General features: G+C 36.2%; 1 protein-coding gene across 1 annotated transcript in view; it reads left to right on the top strand.

The window, feature by feature from the left end:
* Positions 1-230: 230 nt before the first annotated feature.
* The window catches only part of ttyh3b (tweety family member 3b), a 55,028-nt gene continuing 37,365 nt past the window's right edge, over positions 231-17,893 (top strand). Inside the window, exons 1-3 of the mRNA XM_056461933.1 lie at positions 231-653; positions 967-1,113; positions 14,568-14,737. Coding sequence (XP_056317908.1) covers positions 979-1,113; positions 14,568-14,737 — 305 coding nt within the window. The 5' untranslated portion in view covers positions 231-653; positions 967-978. The remainder of the gene's footprint in view (positions 654-966; positions 1,114-14,567; positions 14,738-17,893) is intronic.

The following is a 17,893-nucleotide window of genomic DNA, read 5'->3' on the forward strand; positions in this document are numbered from 1 at the left end:
TAAATAACGTATTTGTATAAGGTCATTAATACTAGTAGCGCAACTTAAATATACATCTGGATTCAGACCAAGAAACAAATACATAAAAAAGAGGAAGTTTCTGGAGAAGAATCTGAGAAGAACGATAAAAGACGACCTTTTTTCAAGTGGTATCCTTGAGGTTTCGTCATTTAACCACTAGAGGTCAGTAAACATACTGATACATAAATGTATTGATTGAAACACATGAACGTGGACGACTGACAATTCCGCCAGTTTCTAACCGTATGCTGCTCATAAATCTCTAGTTCGCTCTCGTAATGCGTGATACTGTCGCGTATTTCATATATCTAATCTTTAACGGGACATAAAAGCCCAAGCGTTGCCCGCGCGCGCTCACTGGAAGAAAGCGGCGCGGGACCACCTTAAAACAAAAGCGCGATGGCCATCGGACGGGTTTAAAGCGCTCGCTCGCTTCAGCTCCAGCGGATAACATGCAGACGACAGTGACGCAGGGGCTGTGCTGGACAAACCACTCTGACTGCTGATACATCGCGCTGATAAACCTGCTAAATACCGCTTTTACACCAAAAACATCGACGGACTCGAGGCGTTTGTGTTGTTGCGACCACTGCAGGGTTTTGCTGGAGCCATGGTTTAGTCTGATATAACGGGTAAGGATGCGTTCTCGATAACAAAAGCCTGTCAGGTTTCAATCCTGCCATATAAACAGCGTGTGAATGATGCATGTTGCATGTAACAACAAATGGAATTAATAGCACAAGCTTTATGTATGACTGTTATTTACAGGCTGTTAAATCGAATTATCAATTTGTTTGAGGATTTTTTTTGGTGCAGATTTTAACCCCTGCTTAACTGCATGCAGCTTCTAAAGACACGCTTTAAAGGCATTTGATGCAATGCGACGTGATGAAGAGGCTGGTATTTCCCACTGAATGCATCATCGTGTTTTTTGTTTTTTGTTAGTCACAGATCTGGATGAACACTATGGCTGCAGTGGTGAATTATTCTCCGCCGTGGTGGGTTAACCTTTTCCATCGCCTCCCGCACTTCAACCTACAGTTTCAGCAGACCAGCAGTGATTTCCGACCGGATGACTCGGATTATCAAAAGGTAGGTCGAGTTCAGGTGCTACATGATTCGGAAACGCGAGCCAACATTGAGATCGATGCGTTCGTGCCAAGCGGCAACATCAAAGTATGTTCTCAAACATGACGTCACCCTCTGAAGGCTTTTACTGCAGTGTGGAAACTAGTTATGGTTGAGGTATTAGATTGTCATACAGTCTCACAAAGATATGTATGATTAATAAACTTCACATATGATTTCAAGCATTGATAATGGATCACTGAGATGTTTTCAGAACATCCAATGTATCTCAATGCTGTCAGACAATACTTGTATATTAAAACTACAGCACTGATGGTATCTCTACAAAGCATGGTGTCTTTATTTTATAATAACATGATTATATGAATCCAATATCTTGATTAGTACTAACCTAAACTACCACGCACATTTGTTCTGGTCAAGCTGGGATGTATTTTACGCTAAAAGAGTAGCATTGATTTGCAGTCAGTTTTAATGACTTCATCCTACTGAGCTCCTCATGTTGCACATGACTGCACAGACTGGCCAATCAGTGAGCAGTTACTGTCCAGAAATGATGTTATGCTCTGGAGCTGGGTGAAGATGCGCTTGTGTGTTTACCCACCCACAGAAAAGAAATCAACACCCAGTTAGAAACGGTGCATATGTAATTCAGCTCTACATGCATATGCAACAGCCATCGGTTGTGTTTATAATGCAGAGGCATCTAGTTTTATCTCAGTCACGCAGCGTTATCAAGTGAGTGCTGCCAAAATATGGAAAAGCAACCTGTCTGTCAGTATGGTTCTTAGAGTAAACATTTAATTAGGTGATTTGCTCTGTGTTGACATCATGCTATCAAATGGTATTACTGTTTTTTTTTTATAGTTTCATAGCATATGAATATGGAAATTATTATTCAGGGACAGGTGATTATAGCTAAATATCTCTTTTGAATTTTCTTAAATCTCTGAAAAGATTTAGGTTTATCATTAATTTGTTATTATTATGATGATTTTAAGCAGTCAGACATTGTTGCTGGGTAGATTCCAACTACAAATGCAAATCTGTTCCTAGAATTATAAATGGAAGTACCCACTTTTTGGAGTGTTTACAAAGCAATTACTGGGAAATAATTTAGTTATAGGAAAGCCTTTTGAAACCTTCTTCTAATCAGCTCTGGCTCTAATCCAGCACAATAGGAAGTACTACCAGTGATGTAAGTGTATGATGATTTGGCGAAGTACTGTGAAATGCTAGCAAAGTTGTTGTTTTTTTAGTCTCCTAGTCCTCTTTCAGTTGCATGGCTTATGCGTAGGGCCAGACAGAATATGCAGACATTTTTTTGCTATTTCTGCGCAGAATTGTGTTAAAAATCTGCCAATTTATGCGAAATGATTTCGGGAGTATCGTAACAAAAATACATTTTTAACTTTTATTTAATGTTTACAATGTAAATCCAATTAGATCCATTTATTTAATCTCTCGTATAATATATCGACCATATATCTACCAAAAGGCAGAAATTATTACTTAACAAACTGTATTGTAAGTAAATCATATGAGCATTTTCATATTAGTCAGTAATATTACTGAAATTAATAAAAAAACTGAATAAATATAAAATTACACACAACTAAATGTGCACTAAGTGATGTTTTATAAACAAATTTCGGAAGGAGCACGCGCAGAAGTTTCAGTATCAAATACGTCATTGACCATTATTCTATTATCCAATCAGTTCTTGACCAAACCCCTATATATACCAAAGCTGTTTCACCTGCAGCATCTTACGACTTTAGCATCCCTCCACCACCCCGTCACCTCACCTCTTAAGCATTACAATCCCGGGGGGAGCGTTCTGGGGCCGAGTTAGATACTTCGCTCGAATCCCTATTCCTCTCTGTTTCCTGATAAGAGGAATAACTCGAGTTTGGGTGTCTTCCCCGAGCTCAGAGCCCTCTCCCCGGACAGCACGCCAAATACGCTTTATTCTGAAACTATTTCAAGTGTGAACTCGTGAAACAAAAAATGTGCAGATTTGTGCGTGCACAGATTCTGTGTAGGCCTACTTATGCGTGTCTCAGTTTTCATTATCATGAAAACCAACAACACACAATGAAAACAGCCTTGATCGTGTCCTCCATCTTTTAGCTAAGGTTGATTTTGTTGAATGTTGCTGTGTGACAGTGTAAATGTCATGTCACGTCAACAACCCATGTGTCTTTTCACAGTTCCTAGTGAAAATTGGGAAAATATGGTTCTCTGTGAACTGGCCTGGTGGCTAGTTAATATAACTTAGTTCCTATACTATCCAGTTCCTACAACTGCCTGGTGTAAATGAAATGCCCTTTAGAATAAGAGATGCTCAGATCAGGATTTTGCAGCTGAAACTCGCTACTGATTTCCTGTTGTTATGATCAGCCAAAACCCATCATGATGCTGGTCTTTTAAGCTTTACGTAAGTAGTGTGCAAGCTTTTTGTTGAGTATCACTCTTTACTATTGTCAGGCAAAATAATGTCATTTGTTGCTTTACTATTTGCAGTAATGTTGTGTATTGTTGTTTTAATTAACAATCAAGCAAAAAACACAGGGTGGCACAGTGGCTCAGTGGTTCACCTCACTGCAAGAAGGTTGTTGTTTTGAGTCAGGAGGCATTTCTGTGTGGAGTTCGCATGTTTGTGTGAGTTTCCCCAACAGTCCAAAGACATGCGGTATAGGTGAATTGGATTAACTAAATTGGCTGTAGGGTATGAGTGTGTGTGTGTGATAGAGAGAATTTCTGGGTGTTTCCCAGCACTGGGTTCCAGCTGAAAGGGTTTCCGCTGCATAAAACGTATGCCACAGTAATTGGTGGTTCATTCTGCTGTGTCAACCCTTGATACATTAGTGACTAAGCAGAAGAAAAGTGAGAGAGTGAGTGAGGAAAAAACGCATATTTCAAAATGAACATCTGATTGGCTACTTGCATTCATAAGCTCAATAGAAATGTGCATGAATGGTTGATCAGTGCTGGAAAGAAACGCATAAAAAGATGCTGAATCTGAAGTGTTTTTACGTTTGGCTCTGATAACACATTTCATGCACTTTTTGAGCAAAATAATTGTTAATATTATGTGAATTTTCTATATGTCTGCAAGCCATAATGAAATCCATGGCTTCTAGCACACAGTACTTCCAAATTACGTTTTTAGCTGTTTTTGAGTATCAGATTTCTTTCAGACGGAGGTCACAGAGACGCCTTTCGAGTTCAGATGTCAAGAAGTGTTGTTTACTGTCCACTTCATAAAATGAGGCTACTTTGTCAAAGCATCCATTCTCCAGAGGACCATTAGGAAATGGCATCCAGCTGCGTGAAATTGCAGTCATGGTTGCCTTTGCTCACTAGCTATAGCTGTCACTTCAACGCCGTGTGATAAAATGGCCAACAGCAGTGACTTGTTTCCAAAAAGGAAATCGGTGATGAATAGAAACTCAAGGTCGCAGCAATAGAAACCGATCTCAAGTTCATAGCATTGTTTCATTTCGATATGAGATTAATGCAGTACATAGCATCAGTTGTAAAATCTCGTTTAAAGACATTAGCTCATTAATCGCAGGAGATTTGGTTGAATGCTTTTGGCTTTCATTTGAATGGTTTCCCAAGGTCAAGACATATTCGGCTTGATTCCGGAGTGATACCGGTGTGCTTGTGTGTGAATGTGCTGACACCGTGAAGACCGGCTTTATCTGGGGTACTTGGAGATGAGGTTGGCCTAGTTGGTTAGATCTGAGGTCACAGGAAAGCCACAGGGTATGTGGGGGTAAATCAGTGTGGGATGAGGTCATGACAAGCCCTTGGGTCTGTCTGGTCTGGCAGAGCAGAAGGGAAGAGAGTGAGGAGGAGAGGAAGATGGGAGGGGGGGGTTGGGTGTTGTTGTTCCCTTTTTTTTTTTTTGATAAAAGATGAATGCACCCCTTTTTGTGAGCTTCTCTGGAAATGCGCTTTAATCCCTGATGTATCCCAGAGTGCTTTGCAGGCATCCTTTTGTCGAATGGACACTTAGTCTTTATGCCAGTTTCCCCTCGCTCTCATTCTCACACTCTCACACTGGGACATACTGGGACATATGGGGGTCTGCAGTCCTTCACAATGACAGGGAGAGCAAGCAGACTAGTTGATTGGTGATGATCTCGTGCCAGTACAACAGATAATTAATGGAAATTTATGAATGATTCAAATGTAATCAGTATGTAATAATAAAATGGATAGATCCTCCAATACATTAATCTGCTGTTAATGTAGTCACCCCAAGGCCATCCAAGATGTCGGAGACTTTATTTTGCTTCAGTAGAATATTAGAAAAGACCTTTACCTTTTTGTGATTGGTGAAATGCAAGTCGGCACCGACTGGGACATTAAGAGTCAAAAATAAAAACATACAGGCCAAACAAAATTAATTCCCACGACTCCTGATGATACTTTGAGGTCTTATAAAGCAAAACAATTGTCTTTGAACTTTATTACATTAAATTCCCTGCCTTTTCAAATGGTTCTGAGTACGTCTTGACTATCAGCTACTTGTCCCATAATGGTGTATGCGTGGACACAAAATCACAGTGTCATGTGAGCTGACATTGCGTTTTCGTAACATTGCAGGTTATCACTTTCAGTCTTATTGGTACTGAAGTCGATTCTTTTGACAACTCTATTTACAACAGTGAGAGAAGACGTGTTATATCAAAGTGGAAATTAATTGTGGTTATACAGGGCTTGAAATTGACATTTTTGCTTAGTAGTAACTTCTAAAATTTAGGACCATCAGCCAAAATTTTAGGTGCACCCACATAAAATTAAGACCAATGCCACTACAAATGTTATAGTAACAGATTACAGTGAATAGCTTTAGCCATTTAACCCAATGAAAGTCTTTTATCTGCTTTCTTCAAAAAAAGTGTACACCCTCTCAGATGAAGGATTAACTTTCACCAAATGATCATTATCAGAAGCACCATTCTTTGTTACTTTAGGTGGTTTCTAAAACAAAATCTGACAGTGTTATTTTTAATCCCTTCTTTAGCTCTTAACATTTCCGTGGGTGTAGCTTCCTGTCATCTGAAGGTAGAAGACATTGACAGTGAATTTTTTATTTTTTTTCTACTCCAATGCGCTACTTTTTTCTTTGTAAACATGCACTTGACGGACGTGCATGACTCCTGTTTTTTTCAGTCCCTCACGTTTTGAAGATCTCAAGTTAAAGATTTTCGACTTTTACATGCAGTGCAGCTCAGTCAGTTACAGAGCAGTGGGCCAATCAGAAGAGCTTGAAGGCGGGGAAAGCATTGCGGGCTTTTGTTTACTGTAGCAAGTTGGCATGACAACTGTTTTAAACAGTTCCTTAGCACTGCGTTTCACGTCTTTTAGGTGCAAAGGTCCATCCTGCATGAATGTCCTCTGATCTGTGTGTGTGGGGAACATTTTGCAGTGAAAACAGGTCGCAGGGCAACAATTTTATGCACTCCCACAAATGCTCCCAAATATATTTTGAGGTCCCATAGATTAAAGTTCGGGTGCTTATGTGACTACAACAGTTTTTATTTCAAGTCCTGTTATATTCTGGATACTGCAGTCTATATATTAATGATTAAGATTGCATTTTTGTGTTCTCAATCTGGAAGATTGATTTCAATAATAAGCAAATCTTGATAATATTATTAACAATAATATTGTGCAATTGTATTCTAGATTAAATTAAACATTTTTTTATATTTAAAAAATTTATGACAGAAAAAAATATTTTTCAGAAAATATACTCGTAGTCTTCAGTGTATATATGATTTTTCCAAAATCATTGTGATCAAGAAATGGACATCTCTGAAATCAGTTGGCTCTCTGGATTTGGCAATCATAATTGTATGAGTGTGTAATGTGTTATGAGTAAAATCTGCATTTTCCCAATGATGGGTTGCAGCTGGAAGGGCATCCGCTGCATAAAACGTGCTGAATAAGTTGGTGGTTCATTCCGCTGTGTCGACCCCAGATTAATAAAGGGACTAAGCCGAAAAGAGAATGAATGGATAATAATGAATGAATAAAATGTGCATATGTGTTTACTACTAATAAAGTGTTGTTAATTGGAGACAGTGGTAAAAAATACCACTAATACCACACAAATAATTTATCAGATTTTACAATTTTAACTTAATTTTAATAACAAATTAATTAATAAAAAACATAAATAGTCCTTCAGTGTGAGATATTTTTAAATATTCTTTCATACTTTCCTAAAATTCTATTTTAAAATAGATTTTTTTCCAACAGACACCTTTCTGAACAGATTTATCAACAGACACAGCAGTCTTTTTAAACCAGACAAAGATAGCACAGATGCTCTAATATGAACTCTGGCACACTCATAGCCACTGCCATTTCAGCATTATTTTGCCCCCAAGGCCTCCCTTCAACCATCTTTAAAGCTGTGCTTACATCCTGGCACTGACAAGAAGACATACATGTGCACTTTTGGATAGAAAACATGTGCGCGGCGCCAGTGGAGGTTCTCTTGGATCTCAGGGCACTCAACACAAGAATTTGTCTGAATCCGGAAACCAGGAGCTGCCAAAACATTGTCAGCACTTTGTCCTCTTCGTTTCTGTCTACTTTAATGTCACATGGATCTTCTCCACAGGACCACTGGGTGCTCATATGCCCTATTGTTAACAAGATAAAAGTGTTTGTTCAGTTCACTAATGAACTGCTCTTTTGAATCAGTACTTTTTAATGATTCAGTTAAATCGGGTCTTAAGCAATTGATCTTGTTTGGTGTTAAATCGATATGGGTGACATGCTAGTACAACTTTTTACAATCTGTGTAATGTAATTGAGAACTTGTATATAAATATTAGTACTTTACTTAATTAGTTAAAAAATACTTTGGATCTTCTGTAGACCTCTAAAGACACTGGTTTGTTCATACTAGGGTTCCAACGGGATTCTAAACCAGAATTTAAGTAGGTTAGTTGTTAGTACCAGTGGGTGTTATTGTAGTGCCATTGAGACTTTTATTGTTTATTAATTGTTGGAATTAGTTGTATTTTCTGTTTTCATATTCATTTATAAAGTTTTAGTAATTTGGTTGTGTGTTTTTCATTATTTTAGTTTAGGGTTGTGCGATTAATCGAAAACGAATCGCAATCACGATTTGAAACGTTGCGATTAGCTAATTGCAAGAGGCTTATTTAATGGCTGCACAGTGGCGCAGTGGGTAGCACGTTCACCTCACAGCAGAAAGGTCGCTGGTTGGAGCCTCGGCAGGGTCAGTTGGCGTTTCTGTGTGACGTTTGCATATTCTCCCCGTTTTCGCGTGGGTTTCCTCCGGATTCCCCCTCAAGTTCAAAGACTTGGTTTAATTGAATTGGGTAGTCTAAATTGTCCATCGTGTATGTGTGTGAATGCAAGAGTGTATGGGTGTTTTCCAGTGATGGGTTGCTTCTGGAAGGGCATCCGCTGCGTAAAACATATGCTGGATAAGTTGGCGATTCATTCCGCTGTGGCGACCCCAGATTAATAAAGGGACTAAGCTGAAAAGAAAATGAATGAATTTAATTTCTCCGGCCCAGAGCAACTGCTTGATTGCTGTCTATGTGTGACAGTCTTACTAGCCAATTGAGTGAGCACACATTCGTTCTGCATTTAAAGAATTGCGCAACCGCAATTGAACACCGACAATAAAAAAACAAACAAACGGGAAAGCGCGGATGAGTGGGATGAAGGGTTCTGCCACTTCAGAAGCATTAATTGACGAATTACTATCAAAGAAAAACAGCACGACATAATATGGAAATATTTTAGTCACAGACACCGAACAAAAACAGGTCATTTTTAAGAGCTGTTGCAGAATTGTTGCCACATCACAAGGAAATACAACAACGAGAAAAAGCTCTACAGGCGGCTATATGAGGAGTGTCATGCTAAAAAGTCAACTGAACGGATTGCCAGTGACACCCAGTCTAGTAGCAAGCAACAGCAAAGTACAATTTCATAGTTGTTTGCGGCTCTTACACCATATGAATATATTCACACATATTCTAGCCATTTTGCAGTACCACAGCTGTACGTTAAATGTTATGAAATTTTGTGTCGCATCTATGGTAATAACTATTTTGTTTTTAGACAGTAAAAGCTACAGAAAGGCTCTCATCAGCCATATTAGTTTGCTGAGTGTTCTGTATTTTTATACTAATAATTTTTTTGTTTGTATTATAAGCTACATTGTCTGCTTAATTTGAGTTCAATTTGTTTACTGAAAGTCATTTTATTTGTGCTTACGGTTTGCTCTAGAGAAAAATGAGCGTTTTAATTTCTGAATATTTAAAAACAAATTTGAATAAACGTTTAAGTAAATTAGTATCTTTTCAGTTCCTTTTTCTACTTGCACTCTCTGCATTTTAGAAGCTATGATACAGATTATTGAGCTGAAGCTTGACTACAAAATTAAATCGCAAATCAAAAAGATCTGCTATGATACAGATTATTGAGCTGAAGCTTGACTACAAAATTAAATCGCAAATCACAAGATCTGTCAAAAAAAATTGCAATTAGATATTTTCCCCAAATCGCACAGCCCTAATTCAGTTTGTTAATGTCTATGTAAATATGTATTTTAAGGTATTTAAGTCATTTTAAGTTGTTATTTATTTATTAATTGAATAAATAAGATGTATAAATATAATATTTATGGCAACCAGCTATTTTATTTTAAGGAAGAAAAATATTTATTTTTTTTAATTTTTAGTTACACTGGGGGAAATAAGTATTAAACACGTCACCATTTTTCTCAGAAAACCTATTTCTAAAGGTGCTGTTGTCTTGAAATTTTCACCAGATGTTGATAATAACCAAAGGAATCCATATATGCAAAGAAAACAATATTAATTAGTTTACAAATTATGTTATATGAAATAAAATTAAATGATACAAGAAAAAAGAATTGAACACATGAAGAAAGGGAGGTGTAGAAAGGCAGTGAAAGGTGTCTGCTGACTGACTGCTGTCTGCAGTTGTTCAGCATCCCTCTGCCCTTCGTCAGTGTAAATTATTATCAGCTGTTTCAGTCCAACATCTACATTATCAGGATGATCAAGATGAACCAGAGTGGACATTTCAGCAAGACAATGATTCGCAAACTCGCAAATGCTTTCAGAGAAAGAAAATCAAACTGTAGAATGGCCCAGCCAATCACCTGACTTAAATCCAATGGTGCATTCTCCAGTGCTAGAAGATAATCCTGTGATAGCTGATGTTGTATATATTTGATGAGGTATATTTGAGAAGATTGATGCAAGATTATTTGTCACAGAAAATTATTTGCATACAGAAAAAAAATGGATCTCCCTTTTCCCCCTTGGTTTCTTTATCTACTTCCTGTTTAAAGGAAATCTGATTAGCAGATGCTGAACATCTGTTTTGGTTGGTACAGGCTTCTGTTTTCTCTGCTTTTCTGTATTGAAGGTCTCCGCACACATTTTGTCTGTTCACTGTCCAAAATAAGAAGAATTTATGACACTTTCAAAGTCTGCAATAATTTGAGAAGATATCTGTTCATGGTTGGTACAGCTGTGTTGCTGGTCTCAGTTTGATGTGTAGAAAAAGCACTGAGTTTTTTTTTTCCCGTCTCAGCAGGGAATGTTGGAATAATTAAAAGCATATTGGGCAGGAAAGGGGCCCAGCTGGCAGGAAGTCACGAGAAGTGGCAATGAAACGATTTACACCAGAACATTGCGCTGTACACACACAAGCACACATAAACACGCAGAGTCATTGCATTTAATTGAGTGTGATTACTGTTTTAACTTCACCATTACTCTCTTTGCACAGATGGAGGTATTTTGGGGATTTATATGTTCTGCGGTTTGGTTGATAACAGTGTGTGCTACAGTGTATTACTGCGTCATAGACCAGTTCCTAATGATCTGTGCCGTGATTTAGATTCACATCAATAACATTTTCTGGGTTTACTTTTTGGATGAAGATTGTGTAAAAGGTTCTACCTTGAAAAAGTGTATCGAATGAGTTTAATAGCAAAGTTGAATTTAGTATAGTTGCTGATTGATACGTTATCAATGTAATACTTCAATGTTCTGTTTCCAAAGTATTTTTTGAGATACATGAAATTCACTTTTGAGTTAATGTTTTGATACCTGAAATCCATTTAATTAAATACATTTCTGCACTATACTGTGCATGTACATGAATAAAATGATCTGGGTTTACATTTGGGATAAGGATAAAACAATAATGTATTGGATCAGTTCAATGGAAAGCATAGGTGGGCTTAGCTTAGTGGAGGTCACATGATGCTGAGATAAATATTAATGTGAATACACAATTCATAAAAAAAATGATATTTTATAATATTATAAATAATTTTATACATATAATTTTATACATAATAATATATAATATATATACAAAAAAGATTAAAAGAAAAAAAATGCTAAAAGAGAGTTAGCATTTCTCACATTGTTCATTGAAAGTATAGTGATTGAATAAATTTCATTTAAAACATTCAGCATTTGATTCCTGCACACACATTTATAAACAGTTTGGGTTTGGTTGTAAGGCATTCCCATAATCAGATGATGCCAACTTCCTGCCATCCTAATCTTAAGCACAGAGTCTGCCCAATACAAACTTAAGTCGAGTCTCTGAGGGCTGCTAATAAGATAATTACATTTGAGACGTGCTGACAGCCTCCCCCACTCTCTTCTTAATCGCTGGTTAGATCACATCTTAAATCTTTACTTCATATACTTGGGGTTTGAGTTAAGGTTAGGGTATAGTGTTTCTAATTAGCTTTATATAAAGGTAAAAGAAGTCTATGACATATCCTCATTTAGATTAGCAATGCATAAGTGTGTGTTTGTGTGTGTGAGCTGATAATTAATCCTCGCTAATCTCTTTACGGTGACTGACTCAGATGAGCTCTGACACATCAACCGACAGAAGTCATCAACTCGCTCACAGGTCCCTCAATCTCCATAGGCCAGGAGCGGATATTAATGCTGGCAAAATCTCCTGAAAGCAGCCTGAAGCCATACCACAATATCTCAGCCCACTGGAGATAACAGTCAGCACCGAATTTAGCTTAGAGGTGGGAATGACGTTATTGTGTTTCAGAGATGTGGGTGAATGTTCGGTGATGAGCGTCTGCACAGAGGCAGATGTACATCACTGGGTCACTCTGGGCATCCGAGGACGTATTAGCGGTCTTGCTCTATTTAGCAAACCCTGGCTTGTGATTATCAGCCGTTTGGAGATGCTACATGATGCTTTTTTCCCACAGTCTTCTGTAAGGGTTTTAGAACAGGTTTTCTCACTGATTTTCAAAAGTCATAATACATAATTTTTTTATTTACGTTTGTTGTGAGCAAAGTTAATTTTGAAATTGACATTTTACAACAGCAGTTATGACTTTTTAAAAAATTGTATAAGTATTAAATTATTAAGTATTAAATTTAAGGGCCCTATTATACACTTGGCGCAGTAAGACTCAAACGTGTTTGGCATTATTTGTTGCTATTTTCAGATCAGTTATGCACCTATGCAGGTCCAAGCATTTACACATTGCTTAATACACACAGGATGAACAGCAATACACAAATATCTTTACGAATGAAACAAAATTAAAAGATTAAAATATTACAAAAAAAATTTCTAAATGAATATAAAAATCACTTCATGTCTAATTTCGGGGGGCTATTTTCAGTTTATTCATGACAATTTGAATTTGTATAATGTTGTTATTATTATTAGGAATATTTATTATATGCATATTTATATTTGTTTTAATAAAAACAAGTTTAGATTTGTCCACCTGTCGGGTTTTGGAGACATATGCATCACCATATGGGGCATAAGAACTGAATGTGTTTGGATATGCCATGTAAATAGCAAATGTGCCATGGTGTGACTCAATTGACTCTTAAAGGGAATGGGAGATGAGACTCTGATTGGTTTAATGGACGTTATGCTCAAAGCACACCCATAACTCATTAAGAGAATAAGCACAACCCTGTTAGATCATGTGCCATGGCGCAGACAGTATTTTTTTCCATCATTAAAACAGCAAAAGTGAATTCAGACTAGCCCTCAGTGCTTTTGCGCCATGCGCTTTAGACTTTGCGCTTAGATCTTTAAAATAGAGCCCTAATTATTTATTTTTTGATTCTATATGTTTTGACTCTCTAAAATCTTAGGTATTAAAAGAAAAAGAAATGGTTTTTATAACTAAATTTATGAAACCACTTATTGTAATTAAAGTTAAAGGGATAGTTCACCCAAAACTGAAAGTTGTATCTGCATTACTCACTTGTTCCAAACTGGTTTGACTTGGTTTCTTCTGTTGAACATGCAAACAGATATTTTGAAGAATATTGGAAACCTGTAATCAGTGACTTTCATAGTATTTATTTTTCCTAATATGGATGTCAATGCTTACTTCAAAATGTCATATTTGGTGTTTAACAGAAAAAAGAAACTTCTAAAGGTTTGGAACCACTTGAGGGTGAGTAAATGGTGAACACATTTTTGGGTGAACTATCCCTTTAATTAATTTGTAAATGCAAATTGGGCTATTTTGCCATTACGTTTCCACCTAACAACTTATCAGAACATCCTAGCAACCGTTTAGCAACCATTGAGAGCCCTGGCAACCACTATTGCAAGTATTGTATGATAAAGTCACATTGACACCATATAAATTGTAAAAAATATATAAAAAACAGACACAAATATGAACTTTCAAACCCATTAACCTACATTTTTACTGCGATTCTTCAAAGTTTGACATTCTTTAGGATCATCATTCTTGCTAGTCCTGGACGAACATTCAGAAGATCACTTCCCTTGCATTTTTAAGGATGAATTAGTCAAGAATACATTTCTGTTCCTGATTTTGATAAGAGTGTGCTGTTCCAGGACTAACAAGAGATGTTGATTCAGTATCGTGTTCCAGCACTTGGCTTCATGTTGTGTGTGCGGTTATACAGTAGAACTTCTGAGCTCTTACAGTACGTCACAGCAGCTCTGAGACCAAGAGAAGTCTCCCATGTTCAGCCTGACCTACATTTGCTGCATATGGTGATTTGCATGGTTCACAGTAGCCATGGATTAAATAAAAAAACTAGATCATTCATGACACTTCTGGTGCAATGCAAGAAGGGCTAGTAGATGAAGGTTTGGATTAAACATTCATGACTCCTTTTTTTGTCTCTAATGAAAATCTTTTACATCTAAAATAGCTCCTCACACGCAAAGATGCATAATGCTCTAAAAACAATGGGTTACTCTAGAGTACGATAAAGGAAAACATGGGATGCACAGTAACAAAAGATTTTGATGGAAGAGGCAGACTTGAATGCCCTCATTGTATTCTTAATTGTTCACGGTTCATGAGAAACAATGCGGTCTGAAGGACTTTTTCTGTCTCTTTGCAGGCGGTGTTGTTGCTGGGAGCAGCAGCATTGGTTTGTTTGGCGCTGGATCTTCTCTTCCTCCTTTTCTACTCATTTTGGCTGTGCTGTTGCCGCAGGAAGAACCATGACTCGCCCAATGCTGACTGCTGCTGCACCGCCTGGTGTGTCATCATCGCCACGCTTGTGTGCAGGTCTGTGTTTTTTCACCCTCATACACCTTCTTCAACCTCACTGCACCCAAGCACTCATAATGTGGCAATACACATCATGAAGTCTAGTTAGTTGGGCATCAAGAAAATAAAAATGTGACTGCAGTTAATCCAAATGGGAGTCAACCTAAACCTAGAGAGCTGACATGTTCTTAACAGTAGGAGTAAATTGAAATGGAGGTTTATGGTCTGTTAGGGACACAATTGTTGAGAGGGTTCGTTTACTCGGGAATTAATCATCCATCATATTGTTTGCAACATATACCTGTAACTTACATTCTGCTGTGAAGGATTTGTGTTAAATGAAAATAGCCTTTATTTAATAATTGAATATTAAGATACATTTATTTAATGATCCCTGCTTAAATAAAAAAAATATAGAACCATTTATCTGTTACATTACTGAGTTTTCATATGCCGTTTGTTATCATATAAACAAATATTTGGTATTTCGCATTCAATATTAGAGAGCAGCCATAATTAAACAATTACACTCATATTTCAGACACTTCATACATTAAATTGTATGAAGTATCATTTAGTCACATTCACTTGTTGAAAACCTATTCGAGTTTCTTTCTTCTGTTGAACACAAAAGGAGATATTTTGAAAAATGCTGGTTGCGCCCACCAATCGACTTCCGTAATATATATTTTTTTCTACTGTGGAAATTGATGGGTCTCAGCAACCAGCATTCTTCAAAATATCTTCTTTTGTGTTCAACAGAAGAAAGAAACTCATAAAGGTTTAAAAGCTCATGAGGGAGAGTAAATGATAAGGTAATTTTCGTTTTTTTGTGAGCTAAAGATCCCATCAAAAATAAATACGTGGAAGAAAAGATATATATATATACATATATATATATATACATATATATACATATATATATGTATATATATATATACATATATATACATATACATATATATATATATACATATATATATATATATATACATATACATATATATATATATACATATATATATATATATATATATATACATACATATATATATATATATACATATATATATATATATATATATATATATATACATATATATATGTATATATATATATATGTATATATATATATGTATATATATATATGTATATATGTATATATATATATATATATGTATATATGTATATATATATATATATATATATATATATATATATATATGTATATATATGTATATATATATATATATACGTATATATATATATATATATATATATATATATATATATATACATACACATATACATATACATATACATATACATATATACATATATACACAGGGTGTGAACTTTCTATGGATAATAGATAATGAAAGTAAAATCAGGTCTTAGATAATTTAGCCATTTCTGTGTAAATTGTTCCAGTTTCCAATTGAAGTTCTTTTAATTTCCAATTCATGTATTTATAGATGGAATATCTTCAGAAATCCATTTCTAGTTAATGGTCTTTTTTTAAGTCACAATTAATATACATTTTTGCAGTATACATCCTAAGTACAAGATTTAGGCCCAATCCCAATTCTACCCCTTAGCCTTTTCCCTTACCAATTCTCTTTAGCTTGAAGACGAAGGGCTAAGGGGAAGGGGTAAATACCCCTTTGAATGGAGATATTTCAGGACCACACTCAAAACCAAAGAGTAAGAAAATTTCTTAGAATACACCAGCCACAACGGCAGTATAGCTGCACCCGGAAGTCAGGAAATCCACAAATTTGTATTTTTTGTCATTATTATGATTTTTTTACAACAAACAAGCATATTTTTTAATATATGCATAACCGCGTTCGTGTTTTACTGTCATGTTTTTTAAAAATGCTAAAATAAAAACCGCTAAATTTTGCTATCTGTAATCCATAATAATTACTCCTGTATAGCTGTCCCACAACATGATGACACTCGATGACACTTGAATATCCTGACAGAAAACTAGTGGCTGGGAATGTGCTTTTTACAGTGTCTGCTATAATGTTAATGTTGTTTTTGGTGTGTTTACATGATGAATATGGCCACTGTGAAATGCACTGTACAATTTATTTACAGCTTATTGCCACGTTAGATCGTTATAATAACAGAATATATGCCTTCAGTGATCTCCTGAAGATAAATACCAAAAATAACAACTGGAATAACTACAGCAGTCGCCATCGTCTAATCTTATTTGAAGCAAGAGATCGCAATGACATATGAAGACTTTTGCAGGTGCTGTGGTGCTGTCCAATTTCTTAGGGGTAAATTTTAAAGCCCTTCCTTTTCACACTCTGAACAAAAATAGAATTGGGATTGGGCCTTAGTTTTCTAGGTGCTTTATCAAATTACTTCAAAACTGGACAATCCCAAAAAAGAATCTAATGCTTGATTACTCACACTACTCCATTTTGTTGCTGAATTATAAACATTTAAGGGCTGCTGGCTGTAAAAACTGGTTGTCGAGGAAAATGTTTTCAAATATAAATTAAATAATAATTATGACAGCAAGATAACTAAGGATGCATTACATATGTAAATGCAATATGCTCTGGCAAAATAAGGTAAATGTACTGTTTAGTGTCATTGAATAAATGCTGCTTTATTGAACTTATTTCAATGCTTGAAAAATTAAGACATAAAACATTTCTGTACAATGTACTGTTCGTTTCAGTATCATGTTCATTAAAGTTTATTATGAACTTTAATTCGTAATTAAGTGGAAGAGATGATCTGCAAGCATTCTGCGCTGCTTCTTGCACTAATGCAGTAATTTAACACCACTTTACAGAGCATTAAAATTTATTATTCGAGTTTCACTGTACAATTTATTTAGTGGGGTGACAAATTTAGCACTGTCGCCTCACAGCAAGAAGGTGGCTGGTTTGAGCTCCAGCTGGGTCAGTTGGCATGTTCTTCCCTTGTTGGCGTGGGTTTTCTCCGGGTGCTCCGGTTTCCACCACAGTACAAAGACATATGGTATAGGTGAATTGAATAAACTAAATTGGCCTTAGTGTATGTGTGTGAATAAGTGTGTTTGGATGTTTCCCAGTACTGGGTTGCAGCTGGAAGGGCATCCACTGTGTAAAACAAATGCTGGATAAGTTGGCGGTTCTTTTTCGCTGATCAATAAATAGACTAAGC

This window comes from Danio aesculapii, chromosome 1 (genome assembly GCF_903798145.1).
Source record: "Danio aesculapii chromosome 1, fDanAes4.1, whole genome shotgun sequence".
Taxonomy (NCBI): domain Eukaryota; kingdom Metazoa; phylum Chordata; class Actinopteri; order Cypriniformes; family Danionidae; genus Danio; species Danio aesculapii.